Here is a 14636-nt window from a genome sequence, read left to right on the forward strand (position 1 = left end):
TTTTGGTCAACCATACATTACTCGATACAACAGTTGATTCCGTGATCAAAATAGACCGACATAAAATATATCATCAATCGTTTGATATTCGATAGGAAGAGATACAAATACCAGTCAAGACGGAAAAAACTCCAATCTGAGGAGCTCAACAAGGTGAAAAATACCGTATGGATATTATACATGAATTAGCTGCCGTTTGTGTTTGTGAGAACACAAACACAAATTATAGAGAACAAAAAACAAATCCAACCACTCATTTACACCCACCCATCCCAAGTCAGTGTTGTGCAAATCGCAGATTAAAGTACAACTAAAAAGAAAGATATAAAACAACACACTAGTTGCCGAGCACTGAGCAAAACATTTCCAACATTTCTCCACCACCTCTGCCAAAGATATCAACAGTGCATAAACTTTTTCCAAAAGAAAGTTCTGAACAAACAAAGTGCTAATTTAATGCACGTCCACTGAAATAAGACCTCTAAATGGAAGGTTGGACCTGAAATGAAAAAACCAATTAAATCGATCCCAAGTATACTTCAACTGATCACCATCAAAAGACCGGTCTTGTCTTTCTCAATGCTTCCAAAGTAAACATCCCCAAAATTGATTAATCTTCAAAATACAACGAGTTACTCCATTGATGAGACCTCCATTAAATTTTTGTGGCACATGATCCAAACATGTCTTGTTTGATCAGACCTTTTTATTGTCAAATATTAAAATATAAATTCTCTAAATATGCTGTCTGGAAGAATCTATTAAGTCGTAAGAAAGACAGTAATCTAGTATTTGTGAAATAAATCAAACTGTGCAATTTTGTCATTTAGAAACAAATGTCGTCTTACATCTAAAACAATACTTGTAAAACACATTTCACATGAAGCACGAAATAAAGATTACATATACTCTTCTAAACAGCAATAGAAGCACTAGAAGATTTGTCATCCAAGGAAAACTAAATAATTTAAATCAGTTACTAGAAAAGCTCAACTCATCTATAACCCATATTATAACCACGGTAGGACTCTCAAACAATAGACTCAGAATATGACAGTACGAATCATAAAATAACTATTAAAAAATGACAAAATATATCCACAATATCAAAAACTGAAAGCATAAGCCGATTGCCACTAAGATTGAATGAGGGGGGCAGCTTGCTCTGCCCTCTACTTTTCTAACTGATCTCAAAAACTCATGAAAAGCTCCTCCCGTCGACTAGAATTAAATTGTCACTTTCAAAGCTACATGGCCTCCATTTTATGCAAATTCATGAAGAACTAATTACATTCATCTAGGCTGAATTATATTAAACCAAAACATAGTAAAGCTACACTAAGCTATATCAGATTAAACTAAACAGTGTCTCACTAATTTGAATCCCTTAGATAGTTTTCAGAATGCTGATTTAACATTTAATACACAGTAGTTTGCATTGGGCTGATGCAAAAAGGTTGGTAAATTGCTTGTATTTGCTTCCCATCCAATCTCAATGTATCTAAGTAAGTTTGGTTACTGCAAAGAAACCAAGTAAATGGTTGTGTTTCAAATGATTAATTCATAAAAATGAAAACTTAGGGTGTGCAAAATCAAAATAGTTACCTGGGCTTTTGAACTAAAAATGACAACTCCAGTAAATTCAAAACAATAGTGCAATGGTTTATTCACAAAAGAATCCATTAAATTTCATGTTTGCAGAAGCATCTTTACAAATACATCATTCTTAACATCAAATAATTCAATTATGAGGTAAATAAAAGATGGACTCCTTTCAGCTGATAACTGAACATAATTGAACCTGAATATGCTATGGACACGAAAAGTGCAACTAGGAAACCATCATATTATTATCAAGAATGTTAGTATAAAGCCATACATGACTGCAAAATCAAGGATTGACCAGACTATGAAAGAGCAATGCTGAAAAGAAATGAGACAGCACCTGAACACCATTTAAAGAAGAATGTATTTGTGAAGGATAAAATTATATGAAACAAAATAAGAAAACATTCTGTACAGTGTCACATTAATGATACAGTCGATGTTTCATTGTTAAAAAATGGTGTAGCAAACCATCCTGATGTACATCTGTATTAAGTTTGTCAATTGCTAAGTTCAACATCTGAAGTAGTTGATCAATTATATGATTTAGCTTGGTATATTGCATAATCATTTCTTCTATCACATCTCGGACAGTCCTACGTAAAAGCTAGAAGATTTAGGCCTGTTCAGTCAGGACCAGATTATTTCCTTGAAAAGCAATGACCAACTTCAACTACGACCTCAGAACTGAAAATTCACATGGTACATAATCATCAAGTTGGGAGGAAGCAAGTTCTTGCTCACATAGAATTACTAAAACACAATTTCTCTTTGCATAACTGATACTCTGAGATTCTTTTTCCACTCAAGATTCAAGATCTGGTAGTAATTTTTATTTGTCATTGCTACAAAACTCACATCAATAACCACTTGTTTACCAAAATTTTGTCCATTACCATGCCAAAGTTATACTGAAGATTCCATTTCACCAGGCACTTATCTGGTCAATTCTGTAAAAGTCAACAAACAACAACCAACTCAGTTGTTTGTGGTTCCAATGTGCCTCATAAGCGTAGCGATACATATTCTAGAAATTATATATATTCTAAATAGCTTTAACAGTTAAAAATGCTAATGTTGAATCATTAGGATGGCAATTAGAACTCCCAAGTTGGTTTTACATCTCTCCTGCTCTTAGTCTTACTCTATTTCTCAAATCAAGTATGGAGAAGTTGCATGATGATGGCAGCAAAATCAAACCTCTTTGTGCTACTAGTCTCGATATCTTGAGACCACATGCAGAAAAGAACCAACACAGAATGAACTTGTGTGTAGCTCAGACACGTGGATCGGAGATAAGTAATGTAACTAAAAACCTAATAAGTAAACATACTATCCACAATCTTTAACTGTGCTTTGTTGTCTAATAATTAGTTAGCTCCAGAAAACAATGTACCTCTGAAACCAAGAAAACATACATGCAGTCCCAATGGCCTTTTACTGTACTTTGTTGTCTAATAATTAAATAGATCCAGAAGATAGGCAGCCACATAATCATCACAGATCAATATGCTCTGCATGAAGAAAAGCAGTGATTTCCCCTTCTTCGGGAACCAATTTTGTAAGTTTATGATGAAGGCCAACTTGCCAATCCAAGAATGCATAGATAAGAAGCGTATCCAACAAGTTATATTAGCACGTAAATGGAATGTTTAGTACGACATAAGTCCAAAAGAGAACCTTTTTCCATTTTAGTTTTTTATCAAATCCTTGATGGTAGTTCAAGTGACATGGCTCCCTTTGTAACAATACATGTGCATAACATACTTGAAGCTGCTTAAGCTTAAGCCTTAAATCCAGATGTCACGATAAAATAATCTATCCAAGAACATCTCATCTACAAAATGTTTCTCATTGAAAACTTAACTGCAAAGACCTCTGTTGATCCAATAATATGTCTTAATAGCAGCAGACAAGAACAAGCTTCATGAAATTTCTTGATGTCCCTGATTCTGATCCACAGTAGGTAAAATTTCTCATACACTGAATAACATTAGCTAACGGTCCAAATGCAAACAACTGTTCTGACCACACCTTCCTGCCCTCTGCTTCTTAACTCAAGTTCAAGATGCTCTCTCACATAAAAACAAGCTTAGCATGCTTGGCATTAATCCCTCTTTCCAAGTGTGTAGGCATCACATTGAGAAGCTTCCTATAATCAACAGCCTACACCAGCCTTCTTTGATGTTAAATCTGTGCCATGAAGACAAATCTATATGTGATCACCGAACATAACCAAACCGTGCTAACTGAAATAAAAGAAAGGAAGTAATACCATTGCTAGCAAAATCAAGGAGAACTGTGACAGTCTGAGACAACGGCTTATCAGGCATCAAAAAGAATATAGATCAAAGAATAAAATGCTAAATACAAAAGTTTGAGCACCTTAGTAGTATGAACTAGACCCACCACTGCCAACATATCCACTGCCACTCAAACCACGACCAGAATAAAGGGATGTGGATGAATAGGAAGAGCCACCACCAACCTGCAAAAAAAAGTACATTAAAAGATACAGGGTAATAACCACAAAATAACAACTAAAGAATGAGCTTACATCAGATCCACGTGACAGATAACTACTGTTAAGGCTTGATGAGTACATCCGACCACCATCATTGCCACTGCCTGAACCTAAGTATAGATTTCGAAAATACATAATAACCAAGTTTTGAATATTCAATTGAATAGTTGAAAAAAAAATTACATACCTCCACCATACATTCCCTGACAGCTCCCATAAAAGCTATCATGACCAGAAAGGGAAGTACGACTACTACTATATCCCACATGAGATCGGCTAAACCTGCTTAGAAAAAACCTTATTAGATAATTGACAGAATAGTAGTGAATGTAATAGACCAATGACTAGAAATCACATATCAAACCTGTCACTATAAGCATCTCCATATTGCGCACCACTTCCACTAACATAATCCAAGCGAGCCCTTGTCTGACGTATATTTACATCCGCATAACGAGAATCATCCTAAATAGATAACCAAGCCACATAGCCAGAATTTGAAATAGTAGAAGCAAGGAAAAATTTGCAAATGTATTTGAAAAAAGAAACTCAATTAGCACCAACCAAGTCTGAGTAAGGGCGTTTTGGTCCAGGAATTGAATCATAATCTCGGCTGCGCCCCTCTCGATAAGAAGGGACAGGCCGTTCAAGTTTTCTATCATAACCATCATCAATGTAAGCACGTCTATCACCAGGGCGAGTAGCATTTCGTGGAGGAATATCAGAATAAGCAGACCCTCGGAAGGAGTAATCAACTTTGTAAGATGGATGTCTCTCTCCAGGAACTCTAGATCCATATTCAACAGCAGCTCTGCTTCTAGGAGGAGGCAGCTCATCACGCCTACCATAGTCCCTCCTAGCACTGATTTTTGGGTATGAAGCAACTATCCAAAAATATTACAAAACAATTCAGTGCTCTAGATGGTAAATGCAAGCATGATGGCCATGCAAAAGACAAGAAATGTACTTGGTGCAGGTGGCCTTCTCTCGTAGGACCTCTCTGGGGGAGGCAAACGCCCTCTCTCTGCTGCTGCCATTACAGGATGTCTGTCTCTATATCCAAGAGGTCTCTTCACACCACGACCACCAACTGGTACACCACGTGGAACAACTGGTCTAGGGGCACGACTTGGAAATCTATGAGGTGGAGGACGACCATAAGGCACACGGCCACCATAAGCAGGTCTGCGGCCAATCATAAAATTTCCACGAAGCCCACGTTTCACTCTGCCTCTTTGATGCGGCCTTGACAATCTAGCCCTAACTTTGACCTTGTTATCGCCTTCCCCTAGCTCAGCATTGTTAATGCCTTCAGCACATGAAACAGCATTATCATGGGTATCAAAAGTAACAAATCCAAAATCTTTCCTCTTGGCAGCCGGCATATTACGAGCAAGCTCAACTTTCTCAACTACACCATATTTCTTAAGATAATCCTTTACACGGTCCTCATCCCATGCAGCAGGCAAGCCATCAATAAAAACAGTTCTAACCTGAGATTCAATAGCAAATTCATACAAAACCCAATTTAGTACACTGCATTACAGGAATGCAAAAAGGCTTAAAGCCATTTCCAAAATTTCATGCACAACAAACTTACTGCACACAAAAGAAGATCAATAGCTCACTTCTTTTTGTGTTGTGCTGCAAAGAACAAATAGACTAAAACAGCAATCTTGCTACACTGCAGAACAAAATTATACCTGTGCCATGATTTCATCGTCTGGCTCAATGAAAGAATCTGCAAATGCAACCTTGGCAGTTCTATCAACTCCGAAAACTACATCTCTCTTCTGTAGGCGCCTGTAAGCATCCATTGCTTCGGCACGTGATGAGAACTCCAGAAAGGCAAAACCACGATTCATTCCTGCGTTACTCGTATCCTCAATCAAGGTCATGTCTTCCATGTTCTCAACTCCATAGCTCTTTAGTTTCTCCTTGAACTGCATAAGAGATCCCAACAAAATCCAATTCAACAGGAAACATTATAAATAATAAAACTCCAGAAAATAGAACAAGTTAATTCAGTATATTACATGTTCCTTTGTCCATGACTTGCAAATATTACCCACAAAGAGAGTGTCACTATCTTGACTAGGAGCAACACCACACTGCTTACCACGCACCTATAAGAGAAGATGCCTAAATTCTCATGAGTCAAAAAGAAAACTCAAATAAAGATTAAAAAGATGTTAAAAACGAACCACAGGGCTTTTGAGCTCTGAAACAGCACGTCTTGCCTGCTCCACAGTTGCAAAACGCAAGAATGCAAATCCTTTGTTCTTCTTTGTAATTGGATTCATCATCAGACGAATTTCAGTAATCACACCCACTTTAGTAAAAACTTTCTTGAGGTCATCTTCAGTAGCATCTTTATCTAGACCACCAACAAAAATTTCAAACTCCTTACGCTTTTTATGCTCCTTAACTACCTCATGGTGCTCTTCTTCCTCGGCATCAATCTCATGGCCTTCCTCAGCATTTTCATCATCCTCTTCACCCTCTAACTCTTCTCCACCATCTTCAATCTCCTCATCAACCATGTCTGCTTCTTCTTCTTCTTCAGCCATGTCATCCTCTTCACCCTCCTCGCCTTCATCAACATAATCTTCTTGTACTTCATTCTCCATATCTTTCTCACCATAATCTACAGCAGTATCATCTTCAGGATCATCCTCTGGCTCATTGTCCTCCAACTCTAACCTCTCACCTTTATCTTCTTCCATATAAACCTCCTTCACATCATCTTCATCTGAAATGACAAGCATAAAAAATTTGCATCTTATTCAGTTATATTTACACAATCGCTACATATTTTTGATCCTTAATGAGCAAGCACAGAAAAGATTATCATAAAATCTGTTCAAATTTCTAGAATAATTCAATGACTAAAAATAAATTTTTTTATCACTTTGATGACAAACATCAAGATGCCAAAATAATTTTCTTTTTCAAAATCATGTACAATATGGGGATTTATTGAACAGCATCCAAACTCAGAAATCTCAATTTGATTCCCCAGATAGCAAAGCACTCTGTTCTATTAATCACAAACCAGAAAGATTTTTGCAATTGATGAAGACATCAGACAAATGACATTGAACCACATATTTGTAGAAGAAAGGGTGCACGCAACCACCATCAAAGAAACACAGATATGTGACTATACAATAATAGAGTGAAAGTCTAAAGAGCTAGAATAACAAAAACTCAAGATTGAAAAGAAAAAAATAAATGATGCCGATATTTTAAGTGTAGAAGGTCAAAGCGCAATTGACCAAAAAAGAAGTTGCATAGGGAAAAGAGATAGCTGAAGGGTATCCATCTAATTACTTAGAACTGCCTAAAGATCAATTAAACATTTGGACACGGTTCAAATTAACATGCATAAAAGAAGTCATCATCCTATCAGAAGATTCATTGGTCAGTTATTACAGAGCGTCAAGTACAAGTAAGCACAGCATTGCAAAGTAACTAAATTAGAATAAAGCAAACATAACAAAACTAAGCAATTTTTATGCTAAAATTAAAAATCCATGACAACAATCGAGATGAGAGATAGAACACGTCTTCTGTATAAAATTAAGCAGTAGATAAGACACGATAACCAAAACAAACCTAAACTCCAGATCATGATGAACATGCAACAAAAACAGGGGATGTGATCAATTTAATATCCGCATGCTCGAGGCCTTTCTCACCAGAATCTAACACGACAGGCTTCCCGGCAACAGCCTTCTCCACGACGACCTCCTCGACCTTGATTTCCTTCTTCACGTCGTCGACAGGAGCCGTGACCACTTCCACCTTAGGGGGCTCTTCCGCCACCTCGGGCTGGATCTGGGCCTTGGGCGTCCCCTTGGCCGTCCTGGACGCCGTCTTCCTCAGCCCCGCCGACCCACCCGACGCCTTCTTCGCCGATCGAGGAGGCATCTGGGGATCAGAAAATCCAACCAGAAATCAAGCCCTGAACAACCATCAAAATCTAACGTCAAGATCAAAGAAACATCGAACACGCATCCCATACCTTATGGCGCGATCAAAATCCCTGGATAGATGAGCAACGGATCAATCTTGGGCGCAAACCCTAGCTAATGACGTCGCCGGTGACAGACAAACCCTAGACTCCTGTTAATTTATAGGGACTCGAGGTTCCCTCGGGAGCCCAAACGATAAGGAGTTCACCCGAACAACACAATTTTTGTGACTAAATTATCCTTGTTGAACCGCTGTTCTGACTGCAGTCCGGCTCACAAGGTAAGGGTATTTTAGTCATACCGAGAATATGATGGATTCCGGATCGGGTTGGGATTGGATTTGGCTCCGACTAGTCCGGTAAATCAAACCAAGCTTGTAGTTTTACCACATTGTCCTCGATTTGAGTGGCTCTCGTGGTCGCCAATACGTAGAATGATGAAAGGTATTTTCGTCATAAAAAGAGTAGATATTGGCCCAATAAATTATTGAGCGGTTCTCGTGACCAGGGTATTTTAGTCATTCCATGGAAGCAATGAGAATAGCGGGTTCATTTGGACTTCAATTTGGGTCCAATTGGTCTTATAAACCAAACCCAAACCTTATCGTTCAATTAAATTACCTTTATTGAGTTTAAAATAACGTGGAAATTCACATAGATCTATTGACTAAACAGGATAAAATGATTCTTACTCTAAAGCATGAATTTTGGATTCAGAGTGAGTGTTTACATACTCGGTAAATTATATCCAAATTAGATAAGTACATAGAGTTTGGACTATTTATGAGTTGATTTCAAAGTTGATGCAATCTTAATCGGATCCTATCCTATTTTTATTCTTTAAAAATATTTATTTTTATTTTTTTTACAAAGGGTAAGTGGTGAAGACATGATTTGAACTTAAAGGCCTTATGATAAACTATCATAATCATTACTAACTAAGATAATTGACATTTACAAAAATATTTACATTGCATTGCATGCATAACACAAAGCAATTTTGGAAGCTCTCGAGTATGCGAAAGGTTTGGGCCTCTTCAATATTTGGGTTAGATCCTCTATAATCTGTTATTATAAAGATTTGGGAACAATACTAGATATTAGGATTAATATGAATATATACTTGATTCTTCTTCAAAAATTAGCATCACAGATTTGATTTCATGATAAGCTTGTAGTAGTTCTGTGTACTGCTGCTCCTCAAGCTGTGTACTTGGACAGGAAAAGCTAATTTGGCAATAACAAGGATCACCGGGAACAAAATTAACAAGACAAATGTGCTCAAGATTTCTCACAACTAATTATCAATCTTTCATGCATGTAATCATCATACAAGGATCAGCTTTCTGTTCTTTGCTAGCAAACATGACTTGTGTTTAGGCCAAGAAGCATTTGATGTGCCATTGTGAATCTTCCAGGCTTCCAAGAAGGCTCTTAGGTCGATGAGCTTCGCATTTGAGCCGATGCAACAGTTTGCATGAACGGTGATCACTTTTCTGAAGTCCTTGCTTTTCTGGCAGAACCCGCTGAAGTAATCGGTGTCTAAGTACCTCACTTTCATGTCCAGTTGTTCAAAGACACCATCAAAGTTCATCTTAAGCAATACATCCTGATCTTTCATGCCTGATGAACTGTTCATCGCACCATACCACCGATTAAACAAAGCTATAGTCCTGCTGTTGGATGAAATAAAATAAAATCCGGTGTTGATTAAGTTGGAGGTAGCGTTGAATGGCTGACCGTTGTAATTGTCACAACTTATCTGCAGGTCCTCTCCACCATTCAATCTTGTTAATGGGTTCCTTAGCCAGAGTATATCCATGTCCTGATAATGATAACAAGCAAGAAAAGTTATATAATTACACATTATTATTAACACTTGTTTCCATAATACAGGGGACTGAGACATAGGTAATAACAAAATTAAGCAGCATTATATGATAAATTATCACTTTGTCCTTTCCTGGACTAGCATGAAGATCTGAACAAAGGACAAAAATTACCAGATGAATAATAAGTTCAATACAGTCATAATCCTATTGAAAATGTAAGAAGGGATCAGAAATGTCAGTCTTATGCTTCTGCAGAGTTCTTCAAAGATGCTTTAATGGGAGTTGTTCTAATCTGTGCTTCTTCTATTTCTTGCAGTGTTCATGCTACCTATGTACTTAGATCTCTTTGTTAGTATCTATTGAAATTACTTTTTAACTAAAATAAAATTACTAGCTAGTATCTATTGAAATTGCTAAAGCAAACAAAGAAAGAAGTTAAATGATAGAAGTAAAAGACATTTTCTCTGTCATGTCTAGTAATACTTAAGAAGTCTTTGTTTCTTGTATTATCAAAATTTCATATGAGAGATGCTAATTTCTATCATGACAGGAAGAAAATTTTAGTGGCTACTTTACTAGAAATTTATTGAAATGAAGCCAATTTTATTGACTCAAGGCTGCATTTTGTGGTCATATTTGGTTTGTGCTCAACATGGGCATGTTGAATGAAATCTAAATAAATCATATCAACAGTCATTTAAATTATGTATGAGTACAATTGGCTTTTGGGCACCACAAGTTATATATTGCAATACCACTAGTCTTACCGTGAAGATGAAGCTATATCCACGCCTCAGGACTTCTCTAAGGAATTGAGTTCTTCTCCACATCATCTTGATAAAGTTACCAGACATGTAAAAGGCCTCCTTGGAGAAACTAACATCCTCAGAGACAAGATGATAGCAGTGAAGTTGTAATGCTTTACATCGATTGAAGGCTAGTTCATCAACTGCTACGAGGAGGAGGTAATTGATCAAGAACTCAGTGTTTTCCCCTTGGTGCAAGCTCAGCAGGAAGAGATCCAACATGCCATTTTCACCAATGTATGCTTTATTTAAAATGGCAATTATTAGTGTCTTATTCTTCATCGAAGTTCCCTCCAAGGCGATGCCCAATTCATCTCGTTCGACGCTTTTTCTCTGTCCACACACAACATTGCATAAATGCATGATCTCCAATGAAATAATGAAGGTATTCCTTTTTTTTTTTGGTCCTGTTCGTATGTGTATGAATTTGTCAAGCTAGTATGTGAGAACCAGAAAACCAAGTTGGTTATCTCACTACGGCATTTGGATCCTAAATCGAAATCATGACAGATTTTTAGATTGCAGATCTGAAAAAAGAACCATCAACAAGTATTGAAGCACCATAATTAAACATGTACATGCCTCTGATATAAATTTGTCAATGGCTAAAAATTGAAAATCTCTTTCTACATTAAATTTTAAACGTTAAACTAGAAAGGGTGTCTTTGTTTCAAAGCATGCATGAACTTTAAAAAGGTTCAGATTGAGAGAACGATTATCAATCACAAGCACTACTGATACTTATGCAGTATATAAACAGCAATTACATCATTCTTAGAGGCTATAAAATCACTATATTGTAGAATATCCGTCTCATATAGCGGACTATGTGAAATAAAAACTAATTAACACTGCAAAAGAAATTGCTTTAGAGTAAGCTTCTACATCATGATCTGCACAGTAGATAGAGTGATGATAGTAAATTTGTGAGTGTTGTACAGATTTGTTGGTTAAGAGAATCAAGAGAATACAATTTTACATAAAAGAAATGCAACACAAAAATTATATATAAATGGTGCAATCAGATAAGTCTTTTTAAGACCTTGGAACTATCAATAGCACCACTGAATTCTTTGTTCGAAGTGGATCACTAACAAAGGAAAATTACAGTGATAGATTTTAAGTATAATTTTAAGTAAGAAATTTAACCCAGCAATTAGCAGTGTGGTTAAGTCATTAACTCATACAGAAGTTTTTACAGAATGCAATTAAAATCAGTTCGATGATGTTATTAACAGGCCGCAGGCAGTGTCAATTTTTATGCCAATAATCCAATCACTAGCATAGGTAAATTAACATTTCAAACATTTGTATTTTGACACCACCATACAAAAATTTTATGATGTAGAAAAACGAGCACAAATTCATTAATTGACTATCATGTAAGAATTTTGAAAAACCAATAAAAGTTATGTCTTGTGAGATGAACTTTGCTGACAAACTATCCCTTTCTTTCTGAGAATCTTTTATCAGGCCTCAATTGGGAATGGTTCTCAACCTTCTAAGTCAAACCTGTTCCCAAATACAAGTGGAAAATTGACAAACAAGGGTTCTTGATGTGATTCGATATTCCAGTTTTCTCAATTTACAAGTGGAACTTTGCTGACAAACTATTCCTTTCTTTCTGAGAATCTTTTATCAGGCCTCAATTGGGAATGGTTCTCAACCTTCTAAGTCAAACCTGTTCCCAAATACAAGTGGAAAATTGAAAAACAAGGGTTCTTGATGCGATTCTATATTCCAGTTTTCTCAATTTACAAAGCACAACCCTATATATGTAACTTGTTAGATGGGTTAAGTTAAAGTTTGGATTCGTCAAAATGGCATATCAAAGCTCAAAATTCATCATTCTCTTTTATGAGACATAAGATGGTAAGAGGATATATGACATATAAAATGTCCATAATTTATTTGTTTAATTAAGCATTTGGATTAGATTGGTGTCTTATACTAAGACTGTTGAATTGACCAACTCAGACACTTGATAAAGCTAATTGAAGAGCTCTAACTAATGCCAAAGAGAATGGCAACTGTTCCCTCCTAAGTGGAAGCTAGTTAAAGTAGAGAAACACTGAACCATCTTTCCCCCAAAACAATCACTTAAGTCACCTCTTGCCACCAACCTACCTACCTACCCACCTCCTGTTCCCTGTTCTTTTTGTAACTAGCCCCACCTCATGTTCCAACACCTCAAGTACCTCGGCCCCCCCCCCCCACCATCAGAGTGCAATTCCAGCTCTGCCCTGTCTTCTATCACTTTAGAGTCACCCTACAGAAAGAGTTGCAACAAATGCCTAACTAGGTTGTGGGGGGAGGGGGGGACAATCCATGGCTGTAAAGATGACATCAACAATGTTCTTTGCGATAGAGGTAAATTTGGGGGAAGGAAAAGAAGAGAACCAAATGGGCCTGTCAATCTACATTGCTCGCACAAGTCTGTACTTTTACTGCGCTCTCGTTTGGCTGCCGACATCAAGGGACTCATCCTTCCTCAATCGTTCGCCGTCATGTGGATTCTTGAGCTAATTTCATGTATTGCTTCCCACAATCCTACAGCATTACATACTACAAGGCAAAGGAGATGAGTGCAGGAGCAAAGGAGATCACTTTAAGCAAGCGTACCGCATCGAATGGGTGTTGGAGAACAGGGAACGCCGTCGACGAGAACAGCTCGGGTGGCCCCGGGCAGGCGTAGATGAGCAGCGAGAGCAGAAGCAGAGAGCAGGCCGTGATACCCGTCCTGCGGCCGACGACGACGGCCTTGGATGACTCGCGCGCAGAGGCTGCTCCACTGGTTGCCAGATCCATGGGGGGGACCTGAGCCGACCAGATGTGCCGCCTGTTCTTCTCTGAGTACTGCGACGAAGGCAGCAGCAGCATCGCCCAATGTGGTGTGGGAAGCGGCGGTGCCTTTTATGAAGCAAGTGCAGAGTTGCAGAGTGCAGAGTGTGAGCAGCGAGCACTCCGTGGTGGGACCGGAAAGATACATAAAGAAAGTAGAGACAGGGTGAGAGACCGGGCGGTGGGGGGAGCAGTTTGCCTAATTTCGTGTACTTTGTTTCACCACAAAAGAGGATCAATCAATCACGAGAAACCATGTGTAAATTTATGATGATTGTTGGGCAAATTTAATGGAAGATAATAATAAAAAACGTTCTCTTTATAAAATAATCATATTTTAGATTTTTTTATGAATTATATTTCTTTTGAATTTTTAAATAATATCCTTAATTAAAAATAAAATTATCCCTCAAAAAAAATTTATAAGTTTTGCCTACCACAATAAAATATTGTAAAATAAACTTAAAATTTTTATAAATAAGTCAAATAAAAATATGTTAAAAATTATTTGATGTATCATATTATGATTCGAATAGGTATTTATAATAGTTTAAGAATAATATACCTAAATAGAATTAAAATTTTAACTTGTTATAATATTTTGACCACCATACTAAAACATTATAAAACTTACTCGAAAATACTTTAAATGATCCAAAACGATACAAATACGAACCTTAATATAGAAGAAATGATAATATAACAAAAAAGATACATTTATACTTTTTTTAGTACTTAGATAAAAATACTATAAATTAGTTAAATAAAATATTATAACAGTTTAAAATGATTAAAAAATAAGCAAAAAAATAATTGAAATTTTTTAGATATTTTTTAAATTAGGAGCACTATCCAAAACAAAAACAAAACAGGTGGTAATGGTTAGAAAATATCGAAATTATGGATATTTTCTAAGGAAATCATCCACTAAAAATTTAGTATGAAATAAATTTATAACAAGAAAAAAAACTAAAAATTAAAGATTAATCATTTTAAAATACTTTATATGTTTCAATTTTATTAAGGATGACATAAGTAACACTCAAGTTTAT

The 14636-nt window shown here is 36.7% G+C and overlaps 2 protein-coding genes across 4 annotated transcripts; both read right to left on the reverse strand.

Annotated features, from left to right (window-relative positions):
* Positions 1–3270: 3270 nt before the first annotated feature.
* LOC135662590 (uncharacterized) lies at positions 3271–8288 on the reverse strand. Of its 3 annotated transcripts, XM_065176675.1 has the most exons (13): positions 8157–8288; positions 7831–8062; positions 6334–6881; positions 6166–6255; positions 5833–6072; positions 5097–5622; positions 4694–5013; positions 4494–4594; positions 4317–4411; positions 4163–4239; positions 3991–4093; positions 3881–3914; positions 3444–3798 (listed from the first exon to the last, which is right to left on the reverse strand). In XM_065176675.1, the coding sequence occupies exons 2-11, from the start codon at positions 8060–8062 to the stop codon at positions 3992–3994; spliced, it is 2331 nt and encodes a 776-aa protein (XP_065032747.1). In that variant the 5' UTR covers positions 8157–8288; the 3' UTR covers positions 3444–3798; positions 3881–3914; position 3991. The 3 variants fall into 3 exon arrangements, with proteins under 3 accessions (XP_065032742.1, XP_065032747.1, XP_065032752.1); XM_065176670.1 differs by lacking the exon at positions 3881–3914 and having other exon boundaries at positions 3271–3798; XM_065176680.1 differs by lacking the exon at positions 3881–3914 and having other exon boundaries at positions 4163–4233.
* A 1030-nt stretch (positions 8289–9318) lies between these two features.
* On the reverse strand, positions 9319–13682 carry LOC135662615 (uncharacterized protein At1g28695-like). The gene is made up of 3 exons (XM_065176684.1): positions 13366–13682; positions 10705–11076; positions 9319–9930 (listed from the first exon to the last, which is right to left on the reverse strand). The coding sequence occupies exons 1-3, from the start codon at positions 13621–13623 to the stop codon at positions 9433–9435; spliced, it is 1128 nt and encodes a 375-aa protein (XP_065032756.1). The 5' UTR covers positions 13624–13682; the 3' UTR covers positions 9319–9432.
* Positions 13683–14636: the final 954 nt, after the last annotated feature.

The sequence above is a fragment of the Musa acuminata genome, chromosome BXJ1-4 (genome assembly GCF_036884655.1).
Source record: "Musa acuminata AAA Group cultivar baxijiao chromosome BXJ1-4, Cavendish_Baxijiao_AAA, whole genome shotgun sequence".
NCBI lineage: Eukaryota > Viridiplantae > Streptophyta > Magnoliopsida > Zingiberales > Musaceae > Musa > Musa acuminata.